Source organism: Crinia signifera, chromosome 8 (genome assembly GCF_055691185.1).
Source record: "Crinia signifera chromosome 8, ASM5569118v1, whole genome shotgun sequence".
Lineage (NCBI taxonomy): Eukaryota > Metazoa > Chordata > Amphibia > Anura > Myobatrachidae > Crinia > Crinia signifera.
The window spans coordinates 120,797,788-120,823,037 of record NC_139224.1 but is presented as its reverse complement, the minus strand read 5'-3'; the positions used below and the strand labels follow the sequence as shown (position 1 = coordinate 120,823,037).

Here is a 25,250-nt window from a genome sequence, read left to right as displayed (position 1 = left end):
AGCTCTCAGTACTGGAAAAAAAAGCCCATACAATGAATGGGCAGCCTGTGATTGGCTGAGCGCTCTCTCAGCCAATTGCTGACAGGCTGAGAGAGCGCTCAGCCAATCATTGTATGTTTTTTTTTTTTTTTCAGTGCTGACAGCTCCCGGCTCCCCCCGCCCGGCTCTATGTCACTGCCGCCTGTGTCCCCCGCAGCGTCCGCACTACTAGCGGCGTGTCCCCCCCCCTACCCGGACGGAGCATAATAGCTCCCTGCTCAGGCTCCCCCTGCCGCCCCCCTCCCTCGCCGGTGTCTCCCGCCCCACTCCCTCGCCGGCGTCCTCAGAGTCCCCACGGCTGCACATAAGATTTATCTTATGTGCAGCCGGTCCGACGTCCCGACTCTAACCCGATGCGCACGGGACCGCGCATCGGGTGTCAAAACCTGCGATTTGGTCCGATTTCACTGCCCGATCCATCTGGATCGGGTGAAATCGGGGCCAAATCGCATAGTGTATGGCGGCCTTTACATCAGGGACGTCTGGTTTACCTTTAACCAATGCCCATACTTGATTGTTTAGTAGACAATACCACCTGGTATGAGTTCAGATAGTTATATTTATCATTTTTGGGAATTTTGTAATTAAGTGTTACAACACTATTTGGACCCCTTATTTTCTGTTCTCTATGGGTAAACCAGAGGACTGCAAGAGTGTATGTTGTAAAGAAGATTATAAAGAATGATCTATGCTGACGTGTCCACCTTAAAAACGTAGACCATCAAATGTGGTAGAAAGGGAGACATTTTTATGATAAAAATTGCTGATATCTCTTAACATATTACACTATGAGACTCTTCTATTTTCATATTTTGAGAGGTTAAACAAAGAAATATAACTATAATATGAGAGAGAGAGAGAGAGAGAGAGAGAGAGAGAGAGAGAGAGAGAGAGAGAGAGAGAGAGAGAGAGAGAGAGAGCGAGAGAGAGAGAGAGGTGTTCCCTAAAACATCCCCTCGCATGTGGCTGGATGGGAGAGAAAACATTGATGGTCACACACCTGAATCGGCCCCTTTGCCTGTTGTTTATATTGTCTTATTCATGGGTTTTGGTGATACCATCTCACTGTAATATCTGTGTGGCAGCTAAAAACGCAATTGGTCTAACCATAATTTGGTGAAGTTCCTATCCCTGGAATAAGTCATGTTTCGGAAAGTGCTGTTTAGGAGGACGTTTTTACAATTGTGCAAATCCATATCTGTGCCCACAATCACGTCATACTTGCTTTGTCTTCCGGAACAGCCAAGGAAACTCCCGAAAATCAGGTGTCGCTACGGGCCTACCGGAAGAGCGGGCAAGTCTCCCAGCTGGACGATAAAGTCTACAGCACTGGCAGGGAGGAGAGTTACTGCTCTGAGCCAGCATTCTTCTCTTTTAAAACACCCATAGCAAGAAATATTCATTTAGTTAATATATTTATTTGTAAGCACTTCTCATGGGGTGCGCACTTTTGCTGCAGTCAGCCTTTTCCTAGAACGTGCACAATGAGCCAGACAGCTGTAATAACAAGAGTGGTTCAGGCAGAGGCTCACTTTACCAGCTACAGCTGAGCAAACCAGATATGAAGTGCCACATTCGCACTGCTTGTTCTCCACTCTCCGGGCACCAATGTGACTTTCTCTGCCCCATGCCAAGAAAAATGGGCTTCCTTTTCCTATCAAAAGCCTGTAAACAATAGTTTTTTTTTCCGTCTGGACTTGTTGTGCAGAACTCTCAAATATTACAATTAAACATAAAGGAATGGTTAAAAAACATGACTAGTACTAACCACAAATAACTATAAAACCAGAATTTATTACCAGTGAATTATACATTGCAACTAATCAGCTTCTATCTTCATTTTATAGAGTGTTTGTTTGAACTGCTACCAACAAAATGACTGGTTGCTATGGGCTGCTTCTTCACTTGTCCACTTCTCCATGCTTTTCCCTGCTTGATGCATCTGCTCCATATTGAGCATGGTTATATAAATCATACACTGTGTTTAAGCAGTTCTTCACTAGCGACTCAGAGTCTCATCTGACAGTGCGTATGCAATAACTGAGCCCCTTGGTGAATAACTCTCATTGGGTATGAGTCATAGGATAGATATATCTTAGGTCGACAGTCATTAGGTCAACCACTATAAGTCGACAGTCACTAGGTTGACACATGAAATAGGTCGACATAGTCATTAGGTTGGCACAAGAAGCATTAGGTCGACATAAAAAGTCAACATAAGCTTTTTATGTTTTTGGGTGTCTATGTCGGCATAAGCCAACATGGACAAGTGTGCCGTGTTTGCTTGCAATGCTTCGGGTTCTCTATGCTCCCTTGGATAGTAAAGTATGAAAAACCACCTTTCTTCATGTCAACCTTTTCCATAAAAGGGGCAGGCGAGATGGGCCAAGTGGTTCTCATCTGCCATCAAATTCTATGTTTTTATGTAATGCTTGTGTCATCCTAATAAAGATGTCAACCTAATGCATGTCGACCTATTTCATGTGTCGACTTGGTGACTGTTGACCTGTAGTGGTTGGCATAATGTCTGTCCTCCTAATGCTTGTATACCCAAGGCCAGTGCAAGCCACCTGCCCGCCCCAGGCAAAACCCCCCCGTGCCACCCAGCCGCCCGCCGGGGGGTGCAGACGATAATGCGGCACGGGGGGGCATGGGGGGTTGCGGGCGATACTGCGGCAGTTGATACTACCCCCCGGAGCACAGGTGGTGCCGCACTGGAATCCCCCCAGCAGGGAGCGGGCGGCGCGGGGGGGGAGCAGCGTTGAATCACGCCATGGGCAGGATGGGGGAGGGGAGAGGGAGGATCACAGACTCACCTGCTCCCCGCTCCCTGTTTTCTGGTACCTCTCTATGGTACCTCGGCGGCTCAGTACCGCCCTCCAGCGGCCGGCGCCCTAGGCAAATGCCTAGTCCTGCCTAGTGGTGGCGCCGGCCCTGTGTATACCTAGTAACCCTTCCCATCAATTAGCCATGATAATAATCACTGTTGCATCATACAGGTGCTGGGCAGCACTACACAAACTCAAGTACTTACAATTTCGAACACTTTGAAGAAATCAAAGTTGGCGTACAAGACATCTTCTATCCTCTGTAGCCTCTGCTGGGACAGGATGCACATGGCATTGCGGACTGAGTGCATCCCCCTACGACTGTTGAATATGATGAATCTCTCCAGGAGAGACTGACTGCATGCAATGTCCTTCAGGGACAAGTCAGGTACCCCAAATGCAAACTGAAATGAGGAAATAGAAACGAGATTATTGTTATCTTCATAACCACATTCTCCACTTTGCTTCTATAAGTTTATAAATGTTCTGCAGACAATGATGTATCTTGTGTCTACTCATAGTTAGATGGACAGAATTATGGGCATGAAGAAACTTACATAGCAACAAAGGTGATGAGGTTGAAAAAAGACATTAGTCCATCAATTAAACCTACATTTGATCTCCTGTGGTGTAAATGAGTGGGAATAATTCAGCTGAGATTTCACTGTGCCAGGTGCTGGGGTTCTATGTGTCTGCAGTCTATGGGCGGTATTCAATGAGCTGAATCGTTGGTCACAGCGATTCAGTTTTTTCATTCGCCAGCCAATCGCCGGTTTTTTGCTGCCAATCGCCATGCATGGGGATTCGTGGGGAGTCGCCGAGTCACCCTATTCAACGTGGCTGAGAATCGCCGGCCCTAACGGCGATTCTCAGCCAACCCTGCGTTTCCCTAAACAGCTTCATTAATGTTGTCAGTGTTTAAAAAATTGCAGTGAAATGCAAGAAAAATGCAAATTACCCTGAATAAACGCTTCCAATACAGCAGACGGCAAAATCTGGGTAATCTGCACAAAGGCCAAACGAAGGAGTGAGGTGGGGAGGAAAATCATGGGTAAGTGAGGTGCACCATGGGTAAGAACAGTGCTTTGTGGGAGAAAAAAAAAATACCTAAAAAAATTAAATATATATTTGTATAGCACTTCTACGACCATCACATCACACAAGGGCAGCAAATAATAATACATTACACTTGCACAGTTAAATAGAACACTTAAAACCAATTATTTGACATGTTCCTATAAAAGTTCACCAGAAAAAGATGACGAGGGACACTCGGTGAGGAACGGCGATATGTAACAAGAAAAAGGAATCGCCAACTTCTCATTGAATACACTTTTGGCGATTCCCCTCGACTACCGTCGATTCCCCATGCAAAATCCTATAGACTAAAAACGGCGATTTGTAGAGAATAACATTTGGCGATTGGTGCTTCATTCACCGGTCCTTATCGGCGATTATAGGTCATTGAATAGGGTGATTCGCATTAGGAGCTCCAAAAATCACCGTCAGACACGAAAAAAACACAGAATCGCCATAAAACTTGGCGATTCTGGCTCATTGAATACCGCCCTATGTGTACACAGGATGGGTCCTACAATTAACGTACAGAACAGCAAAAGCCTGATTAACAGACAGAGGCGTTCATGGGGAGGTTGCACTTCTGGCAACTGTGATGCGTCTCCCCTATTTTCCAGGAGAGGCCGGGCCAGGGACTGCGTTGCGAGGCACAGTTTACATGGCCTCGCAAGCTGGGCTACGGCAGGCAGCCTAAGAAAGGTTACAGTCACAGTGGGACACCATGATCAGTGGTATCGGCTGCACAAAGCCCTGGAGCCCCAATAAATCTAAATCCAGCTGAGGATGCCAACATCATTACGTGAACATTATAAGATGACTGAATGTAAGAAAATGAGGACGATACAAATGTGGGCACATTTTGGGAGGCGAGCCCTGTAATTTGCTGGTCCTCGCGGTTTATTCACAAACAAGATTTGTATAATAATGGAATTTTAGCACCATTCATAAACCATGCAGTTCCACTGTGTAACAAACATCTATACAAGTGACGGTACTTGTTTCCTAGCACGGCCACAATCGTGAGTAATCGTGTCCCTTACTTAAGGGACACGATTACCCACGATGGACCCGATTTCTTTTGAAATCAGGTCCATTTTGCCGGCTAGGATAAAATATCGGGGGCATCGCGTCGGTCGGGACCATTAACATTGGTCCCGACGCGACCGACGCGATGCCCCCGATATTTCCATAGACTTCAATGTTAAAAAATATTTTAACATTGAAATCTTGTCGGGAAAGGTAAAATATCGGGGGCATCGCGTCGGTCGGGACCATTAACATTGGTCCCGACGCGATGCGACGCGATGCCCCCGATTTTTGCATAGGATTCAATGTTAAAAAAATTTTTAACATTGAAATGGTGTAAAAATGTCAAAAAATGTGAAATGGGTCCATATGACCCATTTCACATTATAGATGTCCCCGTCGTCGCCCCACGATAGACGCCAACCCGAAGCGTGGCGAGCGCAGCGAGCCCGCGAGGGGCGGCGGTACGCGTCCTCCGACCTTTTCATGCCCTACTATCCACTAGGGCGTGGAGTGAGAATAGAATAGTGTGGCGAGCGCAGCGAGCCACCGAGCCTGAAGCGTGGCGAGCGCAGCGAGCCCCGCGAGGGGACGCGGATACCTTCACAGTTATACGCGTCCCCTTGCGGGCTTCACAGGTGTCCGTGGCGACGCGGACACCTGTGAAGCCCGCGAAGGGACGCGTTTACCTGTGAAGGTATCCGCGTGCGCTCGCCACGCTTCGGGCTCGGTGGCTCGCTGCGCTCGCCACACTATTCTATTCTCACTCCACGCCCTAGTGGATAGTAGGGCATGAAAAGGTCGGAGGACGCGTACCGCCGCCCCTCGCGGGCTCGCTGCACTCGCCACGCTTCGGGTATGCGTCTATCGTGGGCTGCTGTTTACGCGCTTCAATTTGGGGGGGTTGGGACCCAATTTACATTGGATTCAATGAAAAAAATCGGGTCAAAAATCGGTCGGTCGCGTCGATCGCATCGCATGCGACCAAATCGCATGCGATGCGATCGACCCGATTTTTTTCAGCACGACCACCCCGATCTTAATCGGTGTGGCCGTGCTAGGAAACAAGTACCCAAGTGACTATTACAAATGGAAAATAATAATATAAAAGGAAAGGCAATGTAGCCTTGCAGACTAGATGAAATATTCTAGAAAAGTGAAATATTAATACTATCCCAATTTACTGGGTTATAGGAGACTTCCTGGGCCTGTCCTGAGGAACCCGCAATACTTAAAGTGTCAAGAATAAAAAACTCTTAGACATTTAATGAGTGAGAGCGGTATCAGTATGCCCCGATTAGTCTGGCAAACATGGTAATAGACCTTATGCATACAGTGGACATATTTATCTGCTGAGAACATAATGGAATGTCTTTTGTTACAAATCAATATGGGAAATGAGGAATCATCAGAGGGGAACTAATGTCAAACTGGGTGGATTTAGTTACCCATTACTGGTTCTCATTTTAAGTATAAATGTATGCTTCACTGGGAGAGATGGCAGGACCGATTGGGCTGAGGCATAATGCCAGCATTCAGTACATGCTAAGAAACACAGAGACAGTCAGTCATTAGATGTACAAGAGACAGTGCTGAAAAATCTCTGCGGAACCTCACACTTGCTAACATTCATTTATCTTCCTGTTGCTGAACATTGACACATTTTATTTTTTTAACTGGTAATCTCTTTCCTTACAAGTTAGCTCTACATGTTATATTTATATATTGGGACAACAATCACATACACTGGATAAATTGAAGTCTTGGTCTTTATTTTGTAGCAGGTAAACAGCTTACCAGGTAAACAGCATAGGCAAGGATAGTTATAGCATTGCAGCATACAGATGTCACAGCATAGTACAAACTCCTCAGTATGTTCCAGTGGTCCCTACCGTAGCCCGCATTCCCGGCCTAGCACCTGGGTATCTATTCCACCTTCAGGAGCCCTGAACCTCTATCCTGGAAACACTTATATCAGGAAAGCACAGGTGCTGCTAATCAGCCCAACCCTGATCACATCAGTTTCTCCTTCTGCTGCTGCCCTAAAACCTGGGCCGGATCCTTCACATGTGGAAGTTTGCTGTCCCTGCTACACTACGTTATTTTTCAGCGTTTGTTTTGTCTTTATACATAACTTAAAATATTGGATGCATCCAAGCTAAATGCACAAAGATGCAGGAAGTATTTAATTCCGAATGCAATATATTCTAGAGCTGGGAAAGGTAGGTAGCACTACGTGTAGACGGCATTGCCTCACAGAAACCTATGGGCTTCTTATCACAATATGCACTGAAAGGGATCCCTCCCAGTGTCCACTCTTCTTATCGGAAGAGCCGCCTTTTACAATTGTATTCAAGAATATGGTGATACTAAGCACAGTTGTGCTTGCAATGAGTGTTGCATCTTGCATGTGGTGCAAGATGTCGCTGTCAGGTGGAAACGCAGAGGTCATAGATCTGCCCTCCCAGCAATCCTGCTATCAAACACGAGATCTCTATCGAATAAGATGGATGAGCTGTCTCTGCTAATACAAGATGCAAGGTCGGCCAGCGCAAGATCTTCCATCCTATGCAGAAACCTGGCTGGAAGACCATATTGCTGAATCCTCAGTGACTCTGTCAGGCTTCGGCCTCTTCAGGGCCGACCGCAACAAAGAGCTCTTGGGCGAATCCAAAGGAGGGGGCATCTGCCTCTACATTAACGTCAGGTGGTGCACCAACGAAAGTCCCTGGGCAAGTCATGCAGCCCCCAACTAGAGACTCTTACCATCAAATGCAAACCTTTCTACTCCCCTCGGGAAATTGCCTCTATTATCCTAGTAGGAGTATACATCCCCCCACAACCAAGTTCAAGAGAAGCCCAACTTCAGCTGGCCACTCTGATAATGGACACCGAACTTAGACACCCAGACTCACTGCTCATTGAGCTCGGCGACTTTAACTGTGCCAACCTGAGCCAGGAGCTCCCAAAATACACGCAGCAGGTCACGTGCCACACGAGAGGGGCGAACGCTAGACCACTGCTACACCACCATAAAGTCTGTATACCGATCCATACCTCATGCAGCACTGGGTCTCTCTGACCACTGCATAGTCCACCTTCTTCCAACATATATCCAGAAGGGGTTGGGATCGTTTGGTCGAATGCATTATGGTCGAATGTCATTACATCGAATCCATTAGGTCGAATTGCTAAAAGGTCGACATGATTCTAGGTCGACATGGGAAAAGGTCGAAATGATTCTAGGTCGAAAGGTCATTAGTTCGACAGGTCATTAGGTCGACAAGGTCATTAGTTCGAAATTGTCTAGGTCGACATTCACAAAGTCGACATGGGTTTTTTCACTGTTTTTTTACCTGAATGTCAACACAGTCGACATGGACACAGTTTAAAGTGCACTGCATCCCCTTGCATCGCTCGCTGCGCTCGCTATGCGTCGGGCACGGTGCCTCGCTACGCTCGGCACACTATTTTATTCTCCCACCACGCCCTAGTGGATGGTAGGGCATGAAATACCGGCTGTCAGCACATGTCGGCTCAAAAAACAGTGAAAAACCCCATGTCGACTTTGTGAATGTCGACCTAGACAATGTCGAACTAATGACCTTGTCGACCTAATGACCTGTCGAACTAATGACCTTTCGACCTAGAATCATTTCGACCTTTTCCCATGTCGACCTAGAATCATGTCGACCTTTTAGCAATTCGACCTAATGGATTCGATGTAATGACATTCGACCATAATGCATTCGACCAAATGACCGCATCCCATCCAGAAGCTAAAGTCTGCTAAGCCTGTTATTGTCTGTCAAAACTGGTCAATCGAGGCAAAAACAAAGCTTCAGGCCTGCTTCGACTGCACTGACTGAACGGTGTTCGAAGCCTCTGCCTCTGACATAGATGAACTAGCGGATGCAGTCACATCCTACATCAGCTTCTGCGAGGACTTATGTGTACCACCAACCAAGTGAATCCAATCCTTCAACAACAACGAGCCGGTTCGGTAGCCAGTTCAGGAAACTCCGCCAAGCCAAGGAGGAGGCATACAGCAGCGGGGACAGGGCACAGTATAAAGAAGCCAGGAACAACAGTGCATGTTTTCCAGGTCTCCACACAGAATCACAGGCAAAATAATTAGCTCCACCTGTGGATCTTTTAATGTGCCTGAATAATGAGGGCACCTCCCAGGTGACCTGTAAAACGTGCACTGTTGGGGGTACTTGAGGACCAGGGTTGGGAACCACTGTTCTAGAGGGTGCTAAATAAATAAGAAGTAAATTCTGATTGGTTGCCCATAGCAACTTCACATGTGAAGTAGATCATACATTTTAGTAAATTTCCCCCAATGTATCTTGTAGTCCTGTCTGGCTTTACTACGAAGAAACAAAGCCTACGCACAGCACATGCAATCCAGTATCTCCAATGCGACACGGGACCGCGCATCGGATCACATCGCACCTGATGTAAAATACATGCGATTTAGACTTTTTTTAGGTGGTTTATCTATCCTGCATGTGCAGAAACATCTGTCTGCACACATAATCCTAATGGTGAAGCAGAGTTTAGTGTGTAATGATGAAATGCATCACCACCATCACCCACCAGTTAAACAGAGGGTTTATAATAGCGAGGTGGTGTTATAAAGAGGACAACATATAAAGCAATTACTTTGTTACTGATGTGACTGCCATAATGGGTATGGATTGTATGGTCGACAGTCATTAGGTCAACACCACTAGGTCAACATACTGCAAGGTCGACATGGGTCTAGGTCGACATGGGAAAAGGTTGTCAGGTCATTAGGTCGACATGGTCTAGGTCGACAGTCAAAAGGTCGACGTGGGATTTTTCACTGTTTTTTTTTTTACCCGAATGTCGACACAGTCGACACGGACAAAGGATTAAGTGCACCGTGTGCCTTCGCTCACTGCGCTCGCCTTGCTTCGGGCACACATGTCGACCTAATGACTGTCGACCATCTTTAGGTTGACCAACCGAACATATCCCGTCATAATAATTGGGTTATAAAGAGTGTAAACTGTACTTATTGCACGTTAATTTATTACCAGTTATTAATATAGCGCACACCTATTCCGCAGCGCTTTACAGAGAACATATTTATTCATTCACACCAGTCCCTGCCCCAGTGGAGCTTACAATCTATATTCCTTACCACATGTACACGCACACATCCACACACTAGGGTTAATTTTTGTTGGGAGCCTACCAGTATACTTTTGTATTGTTAGAGGAATCCAGAGAACTTGGAGGAAACCTAAGCAAGTACATTGAGAATATACAAACTCCACACATGTAGGGAGGTAGGGCCGTAGGGCCATAGGGCCTTATTCTAGTTCACTCTTTCTGATGGACAAAACCATGTGCACTGCAGGGGGGCAGATGTAAAATGTGCAGAGACAGTTAGATTTGGGTGAGTTGTTTTGTTTCTGTGCAGGGTAAATACTGGATGCTTTATTTTTACACTGCAATATAGATCTCACTTTGAAGTAAAACTCCACCCAAATCTAATTCTCTCTGCACAAGTAACATCTGCCCCACCTGCAGTGCACATGGTTTTGTCCATCTAAGAAGGATTTTGTCAGAAAGAGTGAACTAGAATAAGGCCCATAGTGACAATCGAGCCCATTACCTCAGTTCTGTGAGGCAGTAATGCTAACCATTATTCCGTCGGTGTTAATCTTTATACAGGAAGGTGACTTGTTTGCTGCAGTATAATGATTTTGCAATGGCTGTTACATAATTATCTATAGCTTGGTTATTAGAATAATTACAGTAATGTCAGTGAAACTACTAAATGAAATTATAACCTCATTAGAAACCTGACTAACATCTTTATCAACGTGTGTGACTGGTCAAACCAGATGTGAGGTGAAAAAAAAAAATGTCTCTCATCCTTTTCTCCTCCCTTTCCCTGACATCTCAGTATATTTGTGAAGTGTTCACAATGAAATGGTCCTGAAATCAGGCGTGATTTATGTTTGCAACTCCAACATTGGACAGAAAGAATTAGTCTTCTCCATTCTGCCCTTTCCCAGAAACTCTGTGGCTACAGATATAAATGATGTAGTAACAGTGAGTCAGTGTGAACATAATGATCCACCATGTTTCCTGTACAATGAGTTATGAGTGTCAATGATGAGTCATCCAGCACTTGTGATAGTCACTGTGAGCTCCACTTGCTGGTAGTAGCGTGGCACCAGCTGCTTATACGTTGCATTTTGGCCTCTAGAATGTTGACCTATTGATCTGTACTTGACCATAAACAGATTACTTCTCGAGGAAAAAGCTCCAATGAAAAGGAGTGAGGTTATTCACATGACTTTGCTGATAATAAGACTGATCTGTCAGCTGATTAATTGGGGTCATGGAAGAATAAGACAGTTCAACTAGCTGAGTAAGACCCTGTGACCAAGTATAGTGATTCTTTTTATAGAAACATAGAAGATTCGACAACAGATGAAGACCATCAGGTCTATTAAGCAGTTTGATTGTATCCGTCGCCTCTTCATACTATCTATAAGAATGCAGCCTATCGATTCAGCAGGAAATAGAGACATTACCATGGCATGAAGGACTTTTGGTCTTATTCAGAGGTGGACGCTATTCAGTTTCGGTCACAAATGACTGATGGTTTGAGTTCTGTACATGCTTAGCTGCCATGGTGGTCGCAGTGTGGCTCTAGCTTGCATGACAAGCTACCGGCGTTTGGGGCTGATGATGGTGTTTCCTGGAGAAACCGGCATATTACCGTGGCAGCTTAGTTGTGCTGTTCGTTCTGAGCAACCTTACGGTTGCTCGTCTGTCTGATGGTCAACACAACATTCCCAATGTTGAGCCAATGCTGCTTCTGCGGACGCAGACCGCGGCTCTGAATAGCATAAAGAGGGCTGCAGTAATGCCGCATTAGCATATGTTCTGAGATGCGCTGTGAACGGCGACCAATGATATTTCTTGCATCCAACTCTGAAGGAGACCCTATGTTCCTCATGTGGCTAAGCGCATCCTATATCAGCTTAGTTATGTTTACATTTAGAACCTTTGAAGACAGTTATGCGGTTAGCTAGATAATTTAAAGCATCTTACGCACTAGATGATAAAGTTAACTATATCGGTGCTGCCACTGGTGAAACTAGATAGTGCATACACACTGAACGATATTGGTTATCAATGTAGGTCATTGGCTTCATAGCCAAACTTGACCTGGATTTTTGCTGACAGGAGGGGAGGGGTCATTAACGATACATAGGAGCATGCATCATTTACTACATTGAATGTACACATTAGATTTTTTTTAACGTTATCACTCAGCACGGTCCTTCTGAGCAATATCTTTTAAAAACTCGTTTAGTATGTACAGGGCTTAAGGTGCCCATACACTGAGCTGATTTTGATGAATTGTGCTGTGAAATTGGCCCAAATCAGCTCATTTCCCCTCAGGTCCAATGCGTGTTCTCGTAGCATTGGACCTGAGCCGGTGACTGGACCTGCTGGCCATCCGACCACCTGACCTGGGACCTCCCTACCGGTGGCGGGGCAGGCGGGGAGCAAGGACGCATGCGATCCACCACAACAAATTGTGATGGATCGCATGCGTCCCTTACCGGTGGCTCACGGGGAATCGGTTGGCCGTACACTGCTGCGAGCTTTAGGAGCATCCAGGTATCTTTCGTTTTATGTTTATCATTCTATGTAAAATAAACTTATGACTCTTACAAGTGGGATTCACTGTGACAAAGGGGGTCAAGGGACATAGGAGGTACTAAATACAAAATAAAACAAAAATTGTATGACGTCAGCACTCGCCCCTTTTTCGGCTAACTCCGACCGTTCTGACTGACTCTTATTACCGAAGAGCGAAATCATTCGATGGTTGGCGACCATAAAATGAATTCTCTCCCCTTCCGGCTGCATGTGAGGGGAAGTGTTCTCGTATACATCTCCTCGCATGCTAGCAAGAGGATGCGGGCGGCGGTCGTTAGGATACAGATGGCTACAGTCTCCTACACTTATTTCCCAGATGTTTTTGTACCAGCCAATCAATCTGGATAAACAAGAATTGTGTCAGTCCTAGAAAATACCTGTCACACAATGTATCGGAACAAAATGAGTAAAAGATTAACACATATTATACACAAATGACTTATTGCTTATAGAACAATCTGTGCAAGAGACAGATTCCAATCTGACAGAGCAATATATTTCGAACGCGTCTGCCAAATATAAACATGAGTGAAAATGAAGTGAACATTGAGGTTATGTAATCCTAATAGTGAGAACAGCTACCCCTGATGTCTGTAGTTACAGATTAACCCAGCTGCATGACCTTCCCTAATACTCCCATATGACACACAACAACCAGTATTATATTGGCAAGTATCTGTCATTGTCACCAACAGATCTACAGATTCATTGCTGGCCAGTGGCGTAACTACCTAATTTTCGACCCCCCGCCGCAAATTTTTCAGCACCACCCAGCGGTGTAGCTAGGCGCCATGGTGCCCGGAGCAATGGCATATTTCGCGCCCCCCCCGGTAATGAATTGGGGGCGTGGCTAACACGTGTTGGCATGTCACATTTGAAAAGAAAAAACTTAAAAAACACAGTAACGTAATCTGCTGCGCTATATAAGACACTGTAACAGAATCTGCTGTGCTATATAAGACACTAACGGAATCTGCTGCGCTATATAAGACACTGTAACGGAATCTGCTGCGCTATATAAGACGCTTTAACGGAATCTGCTGTGCTATATAAGACACTGTAACGGAATCTGCTGCACTATATAAGACGCTGTAACGGAATCTGCTGCGCTATATAAGACGCTGTAACGGAATCTGCTGCGCTATATAACAACCTGTAATGGAATCTGCTGCGCTATATAAGACACTGTAACGGAATCTGCTGCGCTATATAAGACGCTGTAACGGAATCTGCTGCGCTATATAAGACGCTGTAACGGAATCTGCTGCGCTATATAACAACCTGTAACGGAATCTGCTGCGCTATATAAGACACTGTAACGGAATCTGCTGCACTATATAACAACCTGTAACGGAAGCTGCTGCGCTATATAACATGCTGACAGCTGTAAATAAAGATAAATAAATAAAGATAGATATATACAGCATAAATAAAGATATATACAGCACAGCAGGCCAGGGCAGCAGCAGAAGCCAGAGATTCACTCTAACCCCCCCCCCCCCACCCCCCCCCCACCCCCCCCCCCGAATCCACCAAAAATACAGGCACATTACTATGTTTATTGTAAGAACTTTTTTTAGCTGTAAAACAAATAAATAATCACTCCACCTTCAATAACAGGATAAGGCACGGGCGGCAGCCAGCAAGACACCTTCTCCTCCTCCTCCAGGCTACAGCCAGCGCTTGGGAAGGCTGATGAGTGACACTGCTGTAGCCAGGGAGGGGGTCAGAGACAGGTGACTCTGGCTGCCGCTGGGACTGGGAGGGGTCTGCTCTGTACAGTGTGTCACGGTCAGTGCTGCTACGCTGCCCGGAAGCCGGACCGCGCAGCAGCAGCAATTCAGAAACAGGAGGAGGACATAGCCTAGGTCCGACTTGGTGTCAGCCCGCCGCCCGGCCTCACCGCCCGTGACGCTTGGCGGCAAGGAACGGGCGAGCAGGGCAGGAGGCAGGCGCCGGGCAGGGCAGCCACCGGCGCTGCGCACGCTGCCTGGGCCGTTAGTTACTTATGCAGACACTTCACTTGCAGGGATCATTTGCGGAGGGGGGGCGGGCCGGCGGCGCCAGTCAACCAATCGCCGCCCGGAGCATGAGCTCCGGTGGCTCCGCCCTCCCTACGCCTCTGGCACCACCCCTCCCTCCCCTCCCTCCGCGTACCTGCCTGGCCGCATCTGCGGTCATGGTCCCGTCTCTCCCGGCGCTGGCTGCTATAAAGAAAACTGACTGCAGTATGGGGGCAGCCATTTTCTAAGTGTCAGTTTTCATTATAGCAGCAGGAGCCGGCGTCGGGAGAGACGGGACCGTGATTGTAGGGCACCAGACAGCAGCGGGTAAGTGGTAACTATAGCCCTGCAGACCCCCGGCGCCCACATGTTCTCTGCGCCTCCCCGCCACTGTGGGGGCTGCGGAGCTATAGCTACACCACTGTTGCTGGCAGTTGTAAAAGGAATGAACATACTGCAATGCCATATGCATAGCACACCCTGACCTGGGCTTCCATCAGGGTAGCAGTCCGGGGCCCTGCAGAAAGGGTGATAAACAAAGTTCATGTTTCCCTTGAAGAAGCATATAGGGCCAGATTTTCTAAGCTTCAAAAGTGATCAAATATAGAGCTGGGGTAGCCAACCCTAGTCCTCGAGAGCTACCAACAGTGCATGTTTTGCAGGTCTCTTCACAGAATCACAAGTGTAACTTTTAAAATGTGTCAGTGATTAATGAGTGCAGCTGTGCAGCAGCTAGGTTGTCTGGAAAATGTGAACTGTTGGTAGCTCTCAAGGGCTAGGGTTGGCTACCACTGATATAGAGTGATAAACAGCCAGCCAATCAGCTCCTGGCTGATATTTTTCAAACACAGTCTGTGACATGGCAGGTAGGAGCTGATTGGTTGGTTGTATAATCACTCTCCATTTTATAACTTTTGAAGCTTATAGAATCTGGCTCATAGTCCGGCTAGTGCTAAAGACACTGGAGGTCTTACCAAGGAAGAAGGAAGGAGGGCCCTGCCTAATCTGTCAGTCCCAGGCACCACAGTTGCTAATGGCAAACCTGCCGGAATATATTGGTTTGTACATAATAGCTACATTAGGGTCATTTTTTTTTATTTAAATGTGTATTATGACCAAAACCAATAGTGAGCAGTGAGGTCATAAGTAAGTGTGTGTGTGTTTGTGTGTGTGTGGCAAATACTGCAAACATTTGGAAAATTATAAATATAAGACCTTTGCGTATGTGGTGTCCAGTAAATGATAAACCGTATGTTAAACAGCTTGGTCTACAGTCAGGCCTGGCCAGTGGTTGCTTCTAAGCATCCTTCTAGACATGCTAGTTTGAAAATGACCATTGATAGCTTTTTACTGTGCCCCTTGTAGTATACAGACCCAATTCTGCTACTGAGATGATTTGTGTTACCAATGACACCTGGGGACAGACATGTAACCACCGTAACAGCCACAAAGAGGCCTGCAGTTGTGGGCGACCATCTCCCCCATCAAAGAAATATTTGTAGTGCATAATAAGTGTTGCAAAATGTGGATATTGAATCCACAATTATCTCATTATGCCTCGGAGGCAGGAGGGCCTCACATAACATTATCCTACTTTGTTTAGTGTTCTCATGAGATAATATTACAACTAAACTTATTTGGTTATACTCCTATATTGTAGCCCTGGGTCAGTGGAGCTTATATAAAGATGACTGAAAATGCTAGAAATAGTATTCACGTCATTCCAAATTTGACTGCAAAATTTAGCATGTTTCAGTCCTACCCCAGCGTTAGTACACCGCTGAATCCATTAACCATTATTACCCAAGCTCTAGTCCATGGGTCCTCAAACTGCGGCCCTCCAGATGTTGTGAAACTACAATTCCTAGCATGCCTTGCCAAAGTTTTAACACTCCGTTATAGGAAACCTGTGGCAAGGCATGCTGGGATTTGTAGTTTCACCACATCTGGAGGGCCGCAGTTTGAGGACCCATGCTCTAGTCACTCTGAGAAATGCAATTGTCGAATGCAGTGCAGATTGTCCAAAGAGTGGTCAAGTAAACCAGAATTCTAGTATCATTTGATGGACAGCTGTATACGAGGGGATGTGTAAGCGTATACATCCCCTCACATGCAAATGCAGGGATTCGTGTAGTGTGTGTGTGTGTGTGTGTGTGTGGGGGGGGGGGGGCATTCCGTCGGGCAGCGTGCAGCGTGCAGCGTTTACCTGTTCCCTAGGCTGCGAACATACACAGCCATGCGAACAGGTCTGAATAAGGCCCTTTGTACCTCGGTGAAGCGACATGTGCTGCTGTAAAACTAGACTTGCAACAATTCTGACAAATACAGCAGCTGGACATGGCAACATAATATAATTCTATTTACTTTTTATACAAATTACAGAAAAGCAATCACTTGAAAGTACATATTATTTTAGGAAAATCCAACTATTGTTAAACAATTCTACTTATTTCACAATCCAAATAAGTTATCTCAATATCCAGTGAAACCCTATACAAGGGGCCTGATTCTGGTTCACTTGCAGAAGCAAATTCACTCTCTAATGGACAAAACCATGTGCACTGCAGGTGGGGCAGATGTAACATGTTCAGAGAGAGTTAGATTGGGGTGGGGTTTGTACTTCAAACTGATATCTAAATTGCAGTGTAACTCTCACTGCACATGTTACATCTACCACCACCACCACCACCACCACCACCACCCGCAGTGCACATGGTTTTGTCCATTAGAGAGTAAATTTCCTTTTGCAAGTGAACCAGAATCAGGCCCAATATGTACAGTGTACAAAATGGCATATCTACATATCAATAATTTGTACAAATCCTGCGCCAATTTTGAACGCAATTCACTTTGCGGTATCCACACACAAAGCACTGTGAAAATAGTACAATGCAATTTTTCTAAAGGTTGTGGCAGATTGCCAGAACAGACATTATTGGGAACATGGCAAGGGCACATGTTACTAGAGACCTGCACAATGCCAGAGTCCACTTGCAAATGCATGGTGAAAATAGGAGGGGGCACATCCGGAGGCTACTCATGGCCCCCTCCTCATTTATCAGCCCCATTTATTAGATTGGCTATTTGTTATATTATTAATATCTAAATTTTGTTTTTGGAATATCTACAACTATTTATTGCTGTAAGAAATAAAATGATATACAGTACTTTAACAGTGTATTTCAATCTATTTTTCTTAGATATCAGATAAAGGAAATATGCTGACTACACATGAAACGATCTTTATCACTGCCATTTGTCACATAAATTAACAATGAAATACTTTATAAAGATAAAGGTACCAGATGAAGGCTGTCAGCCATTTTGTTTTTACCTGTTCAACGCGCACTTGGGCATTAATGAGCTGATATACCACAGAATCAGACAGTCCAATATCTTTCAGCAAAAACAGTGTCAGAATTTCATCATCCTTTAAGATGTCTTTGATTCGGATGCCATGTCCTATGTAGGGAAACACAGCAGGTACGTTTATACATTGAGGGGTATATTTACTAAAGTGAGGGTTTCTAGCAGTGGAGATGTTCCCTACAGCAACCAATCAGATTCTGGCTCTCATATTCTAGAAAGTGCTAGATAAAGAAGTAGATTCTGATTGGTTGCTGTTAGCAACACCTCCTGTTCTCTAAACCCCTATACATACATTTAGCTTATGTAATAAAACCTGAACCTTAAGCCTCCCCCTAAAAACAAAGGGGCCGATTCATTGAGCAGCGAATTCGGCCCCGTATTCAATGGTGGGGGTGTGCGCGAATCCCCGGAGCGAACATCTTCGAGATGCTCACAAAATGACAGGAAGGGGGTGCGCCCATAGAAACGCTGGGCTGACCCCAGGGACCGCCCCCTGCCTGTCTATAATTTTGCCCCTGCCTTCTTGGGGTGAGCAGATGATGTCACATGGCATCAGCACTCGCCCCAAATTCACACAAGAATGGTGAGAATAAAAGTCCAAGCTTACTGTTATCTGCTAATAGAGGAGAAATCAATCAAAGGAATTCTCCTCTGTGCGGATGCATGAGAGCAGATGTGTAAGCGTACACACATCCGCTAGCATCCTGTCGCGGGCATGAGGTCAGTGGGGTGGCATGCATTTGGCGGGGTGACGTTGAGCTGCTTGCTAGACAGCGAATATACTCAGCCTAGCTAGCAGGTCTGAATCGGACCCAAAGCCTCCTCACCTGACTCTCAGAATAACATACCTCCCAACTTTGAGGAGGGAGGAGGAGGGATGCTGGTGCGCGCCAGAGGCGACTCCAAAAATTTTGGGGATGTGGCCTAGCAGGAAGGGGGCGTGGCTTATACGGGCTGCTCTCCCGCGAGGCCATTCCCACCGGTTTCGCCACTGTGGGGGCATGAATAGAAGCTGTGCACATGCGCACAGCGTCTATTTACAGGGGACAGGGGGGGTACTCCCAACTGCCCCCCGCTGCAGGACACTGCCGGCCCCAGGCGGGACACGGGGACATTCCCGCGTAAAGGGGGACAGTTGGAAGGTATGGAATAATACACATACAGATTAATCCAAGTATTTTCCATAGTATTATATTGGCAATCTTTGCAATTGGGATGTCACAGAAAGAAGACTGAACAATAGATGAATGGCAGCGGCGTAACTAGATACATGTGGGGCCCATAGCAAAAGTTTGCAAGGGCCCCTATTTATCACCTAATGCTGAAATATGTATACAGCACATGATACTTTGACAGGCAAAGTGGGCCCCTCTCTGCTCTGGGCCCCATAGCAGCTGCACGCCCTTGATTAATGGAGATTCCCCATTCTCTTCATAATTACAGAATAACCTTAGTTGCCCATACAGTATGAAAGTAACTGGTACATGCATGTGAGAATTGTCCAGCTGAAAATCATTACTTGTTAAGGAAGGTACAGCGTAAGGTTATTGGCATTACAGGGAAATCTAGCATTTTCTATATACAGGTTGTATGTATATATTGTTGTGGATTTGTTGGTGTTCTTATTATTAAAATAGATAGGTGATTACTTACAGCATTTTTTGAGGCGGAATCTAAATCTAACATCATTTTGGTTAATAAACACCATGAACTTGTAAGAAATATGTTTATAGACAAGAAACAAGCTCCTGAATACTCTAGAATGAAAGGAATGTGGCTTATAGTCTGGGATCAAGTCTCTGGCTACAGTTGTTTGTAAGTTTCAGGTGTCTGGTATATGCCATTCAGCAGGGTATTTTAAAACCCCACTTAACGAAGACTGTGAGTGATGTCTGGAGAGGTAGCGGTGTAGCTTGAGAATATACAGGCATGTGGGTCTGGCCGGGTCATTCATACATTCATCTCAAGTACAGTATCAACAACTCACTACTTTTATCCTTTGTTGAATGTATGCAAAGATCTTGTACTTATGATTCCCTTGGTGGCAATTAAGTAAGTTCATAGGGCTTCAAGCGAGATGTTCTTAGAACGGTTTCAAAATTGCAGTTGGCTTCATGCATTGATGAAAACTAAACTGAACTAATAGTTAATTGCATGGGGGGGATTCAATTACACGCAAAGGGTGCAAATTTCCGTAGCCACTATGTTTAATATGGGCAGTGGCACCTTGTCTTGCTACTAAATTTCCCATGAGCCATTTTGGGTGCGACTGGGCTGTTGCCGCACTGATTCGGCCAGGCAAATGGCCAGATGTACTAAGCTTCAAAAGTGATAAAATGGAGAGTGATAACCAGCCAGCCAATCAGCTCCTACCTGACATGTCACACTGTGTTTGAAAAATATCAGCTCCTACCTGACATTTTTCAAACACAGAAAGATTGATGGCCCTTTAATGGCGCTCTTATCACCTGATATCCTAAGTACTGTATATGTCTCCTTATTGGAATCCTTCTCTATGTTGTTCTTTCCTTGTTGTTCAATAATGGTACATAACAAGAAAGAAAAAGAAAGGTATGTATAGTATAATATGTCCAGAGCAAAAAATGTTCATCAGAAGGGATGCAAATCTTCCCCCTGTAGGTGTTTTTGATTTACTGCTCTTACCTTGAAAAATAAATTTTCATGTCGAAACGCGTTGGTGTGTGTGTGTGTATTTTAAAGGATAGGTCCACTTAGCCAGTTTTTAGTCTGCCTAAAGGTGAGCAAGTCCGGGTTCTTTGTCACTCTTTGTGCAGTCTCTATGTTAACTGTTTTCCATCCTATGTGGTACCTAACATTTTTTTTATTGTGAACCTACTGTATTTTGAGAATAAAAAGGAAAAAAAAAAGCTTTGGAATCAGGAGGATTATAGATAAAGAAACCTTTATATGAGGAGATACATCAAGCTGGTGTAAGCGACTGTGTGAGCACCTATTGTATTTTCCTATTGTATTTTCTGTCTGTGGTGGGTGTGGGCGTTTTAAAGAAACCTTTATACGTTTCTGAATATCTGTGTGAATGTAAGCTAAGAGCGCCATTAAAGGGCCATCAATCTTTCTGTGTTCTGCAATTCGAGTGTAGGAGGTTGGGCGACCTCCATTTTTTGATGATCTTTATATAGCAGCTCTTGGCGCAGTTTCAAATCTGTCATTTTTTTGCTTTTTTTCAAACACAGTTTGTGACATGGCAGGTAGGAGCTGATTGGCTGGTTTTTTATCACTCTCCATTTGATCACTTTTGAAGCTTAGTGCATCTGGCCCAAAATCATTACCGTAAATGAAATCACCCCTAAGGGGTACATTAAATAACTCTTCTAAAAATAAAAAGATGTGACGATGCCCATAATGAACAATCAGATTCTGTCTATCATGTTCTAGGATGCAAATGATAAATGATAGACAGCATCTGATTGGTTGCTATAGGCAACATCACCTCTTTTCACAAAAACAAAATAACTCACACAAATCTAACTCTCTCTGCATGTTACATCTGCCCCACCTGCAGTGCACATGGTTTTGCCCATTTTGAGAACAAATTTGTTCTGCAGTCAGATCTGAATAAGGGCCATAGTTTTGTGAGTGTCTTAGCCTTGCGGTTCCTTTTACCTAGACTTGTGCTATGAATATGGGCAAGTACTGTATGTATGTGTATTGGAGAGTGTTGTGGCTATTTTGTATAAAGTTGTACCCATCTATTAGGATATCTATTTGAACAACTAGAAAGAAGATCCTTTTCGGTACTTGTTTAGTTTCACAGCGGCAGCGCGAGGACGCTGAAGCTATGAATATTGGCAGCTTGCCAAACTGCCTTCAGCTACCCTATCAGCGTAGCGACTATTTGAATTCTGGCAGCTTGCCAGCTGCTTAGTTGTTTAGTTTCAGGGCGGCAGCTGCCTTACTTCTGTCATGTACATTATCAGCGTTCTACGCTGACTCCTCCAAGGCAGCCCAGCGCTGCTACTCCTAACTAAACAAGTACCTCCTTTTCAAATGCAATAGGGTGTGAGAATCAGAAAGTGAGAGATTTAGGGAGAGTTTTCCCATTTTTTTTAAAGCTAGGTGGGGATTACTAACATACAAACATAGGGTAATAGGAGAATACGTAACACTGGGCAGCCAATCAAAAGACTTCTTTCACTAGCACAACGGAAGTTTATTTCCAGCTTGTTGATATGCAGTATTGTACATTGTTATTATTGCATCATCTAAATAAATAACATAACCTGGAATTCTCACTTAAGGCACCTAGACTTATACAGTCACACATGAACACATATACACACATACACACGCAAAGTAATATGGTTTTAATAGTGCCCTGTTTTAATGAACTGTATTCATGTCTCTTCCAGATTGGCATGGAACCATTAACCCTTTGAATGCCAGCATCTCTGTGAGAGATGTGCAAAATATCAGCTAAAAGATGCCATCGTCGCTCACATTTGTTATATAAATTCAAATGAAAAATATTGTGTAAAAAAAATATATATATATATATATTATACTGTATTTCCTATATATAAGGTAAACATTAAAGGTCATTATGATGAATAGAAATGTTTGCTTGACAATTCTCACACCTATTTTGACAAATTCACTTGGCGCTCAAAGGGTTAAATACTGATATTCAGTCTTAGTAACTAGGAAACTACCTGAGACTTTGCCAGGGTTGATTCGAAGTGTTTCCATAAAGTTAGACAATGTATAAAGTTCTCTCCACATCCGCCCAACGTGCTGGATTTCTGGCTTCTCCAAAAGGATATCTTGGGCATCTTTATAGGCCCTCGCAAGACTTAGGAAAGCAAAGAACAAATGGAGATTTGTTATGGAACAAGACGAAACCTGCAAACTGATAAAACTTCAGAGACCTGTTCTGTTCCCATGAAATACAGCAGTGTTACCAGAAGATTAGATTAGGAGACGCCAATGCACAGGTAAAGCCCCTTGTGTTATGTTAAATGGATTATATAATAAAGTTTTGGCTCCCAGGTAAATTATATAAAACATCCAATTACCATTAGGAACGCTTGAGCTATAAAATATTAATCATCCATTTTGGGTGTCCCATTAAGCTTATTAAGGGGGTTATTTTGGTTCACTCCTTCTGGCAAATTCATTCGTAGATGGACAAAACCATGTGCACTGCAGGGGGGCCGATGTAAAATGTGCAGAGAGAATTAGATTTGGGTGAGTTATTTTGTTTCTGTGCAGGGAAAATACTGACTGCTTTATTTTTACACTGCTATATAGATCTCACTTTGAAGAAAACCCCACCCAAATCTAACTCTCTCTGCACAAGTAACATCTACCCCACCTGCAGTGCACATGGTTTTGTCCTTTTGAGAAGGAATTTGCCAGAAGGAGAGAACCAGATTAACTCCTTAAGCGTATATCCATGTGCATCAGAAGCCGGATAGCAGAAAAATAAACACAGTTAAACTATAAAAAGAAATGCTAGACTTGGTAGTGTTCTAGAGAACACAGGATAGGGATGGCCCGAAGGCTGATGGTCTCCACAAAAGGAAAGAGCTAAGCGGCCATTTTGCAGCTTAATTGTTGACCAGCTAAATGCAATAAGTGTTTGTAAAGTGACAAGATAATGCTGGGCCTTGTGCTCGCTGCAGAATGACTTGCCCTGACTCTGGTAAGTCAATGTATTTTACCACCACCTTGAAGGACTCACAAGCCTTCACAGTGAATCAAAGTACCAAAACAATTGTGATGTCTCTCACTGCATCAATGGATCTACTGTATCAGCTATTTTATCTTGACTTCTATAGAGTCTTGTTATGATACCATGTTGAATAAACAACATTTTACATATCTTTATTTAAAGAAAAAGGTAATAGAAGAAAAAAAGGCCCATAATCCAAAGTTCTGGGAGCATACCATGTATATGGTAAAGAAGACAATGGAACTTGAGTGAAGTTCTCATTTCATCCAAGAACAAGTCTTCCCTTTGTCCATTACAATGTATAACACCATATCTACAACATAGCTGAAGTAACAAAATACGTTGTTGGTTCCAAGGATTCACCTGAACGATCATTAGAATATTGACAAGAAATCCAGACATTTTAATTAAATAACATGGTCTGCTTGGGTGTGCTGGGATTCTAGATGCTAGTGAGAGGGGTAGTTGTCTTACACATATGAGACTCATTCTTAATGATAAAGGCTATCATGTGTCATGTGTGGAATACTCAGTGTCAGTACATATCTGCCATTATGCTCCATGAGGTTCGTCGGAAGGGGGGGGGGGGGGAGGGGGGGGGGGGGTTTACTAACAAGTCATTATACAAAGGATTTGTTAAGCTGACAGCAATCAGGAGTATGATGGTTACCACAACACCTATTTTCTTATCATCCATGTCACGTATCCTGTCACAGCTGGGCACGGCTCACAATGAGCTTTTTGTTTGTAATAACAAAACAGAAAAGACACATTCTACAAAATGCATTGGAGCCGCTGCCTGCAGTCTGCAGCTAATTCCCTGGTCTTGTATCTAACAAGGGTCTGTTTTCTGTCAATGCTTCCTTTCTATTAATCTAAAAATTATTTTGGCTACATTTGGTAAACATTAGGGATGGTATTATTTATAAAAGCTTGGAGATGGAAAAAGTAGAAAGAGATAAAGCACCAACTAATCAGCTCTTAACTGCCACAGCCTGTAAAATGATTGGTTAGTACTTATCTCTCTACTTTATCTCTCTTAACGTCCATACACATTGGCCAATATTGCTGGGTTTAAAATCACTCCGTGCATACACACTGAGCTACGGAAAGCCATCCACCCCATTGCTCATCTGCTGGTAATACCCACAGTTGTCGTGCCCCCTACACATTATGACTACAGTTGTAGTGCCCCTTACACTATGCCCACAATAATGACCTTGCCTGCCCCCCTGGTGGGGTTTCTGCTTGGCCCTTGAGATTTGCACAGCAGCCAGGAATTATTATTCATGCCTGTCTTTGGCACTGTAGTTTTGCTTGGCGTTCCCTCGCTGTACTGTCTATGGTGCTGTGGTGCCAGACACAGACGTCGATAACACTTCCAGGCTGCTTTGCGTGTCTCTGTAGCTACGTACCCAGTATGTCTCTTGGTACATTGCTGAGCCAGGGCGACCACCCTCTATGCGACACCGT

At 44.6% G+C, this 25,250-nt stretch overlaps 1 protein-coding gene across 1 annotated transcript in view; it reads right to left on the bottom strand.

The window, feature by feature from the left end:
- ABCA4 (ATP binding cassette subfamily A member 4) overlaps nt 1-25,250 on the bottom strand; it is a 227,808-nt gene that overhangs the window by 180,302 nt on the left and 22,256 nt on the right. The window contains exons 5-7 of the mRNA XM_083157071.1: nt 22,756-22,895; nt 18,030-18,157; nt 3,074-3,271 (exon numbers count right to left, since the gene is read on the bottom strand). Of these exons, the coding sequence (XP_083013197.1) occupies nt 3,074-3,271; nt 18,030-18,157; nt 22,756-22,895 (466 nt within the window). The remainder of the gene's footprint in view (nt 1-3,073; nt 3,272-18,029; nt 18,158-22,755; nt 22,896-25,250) is intronic.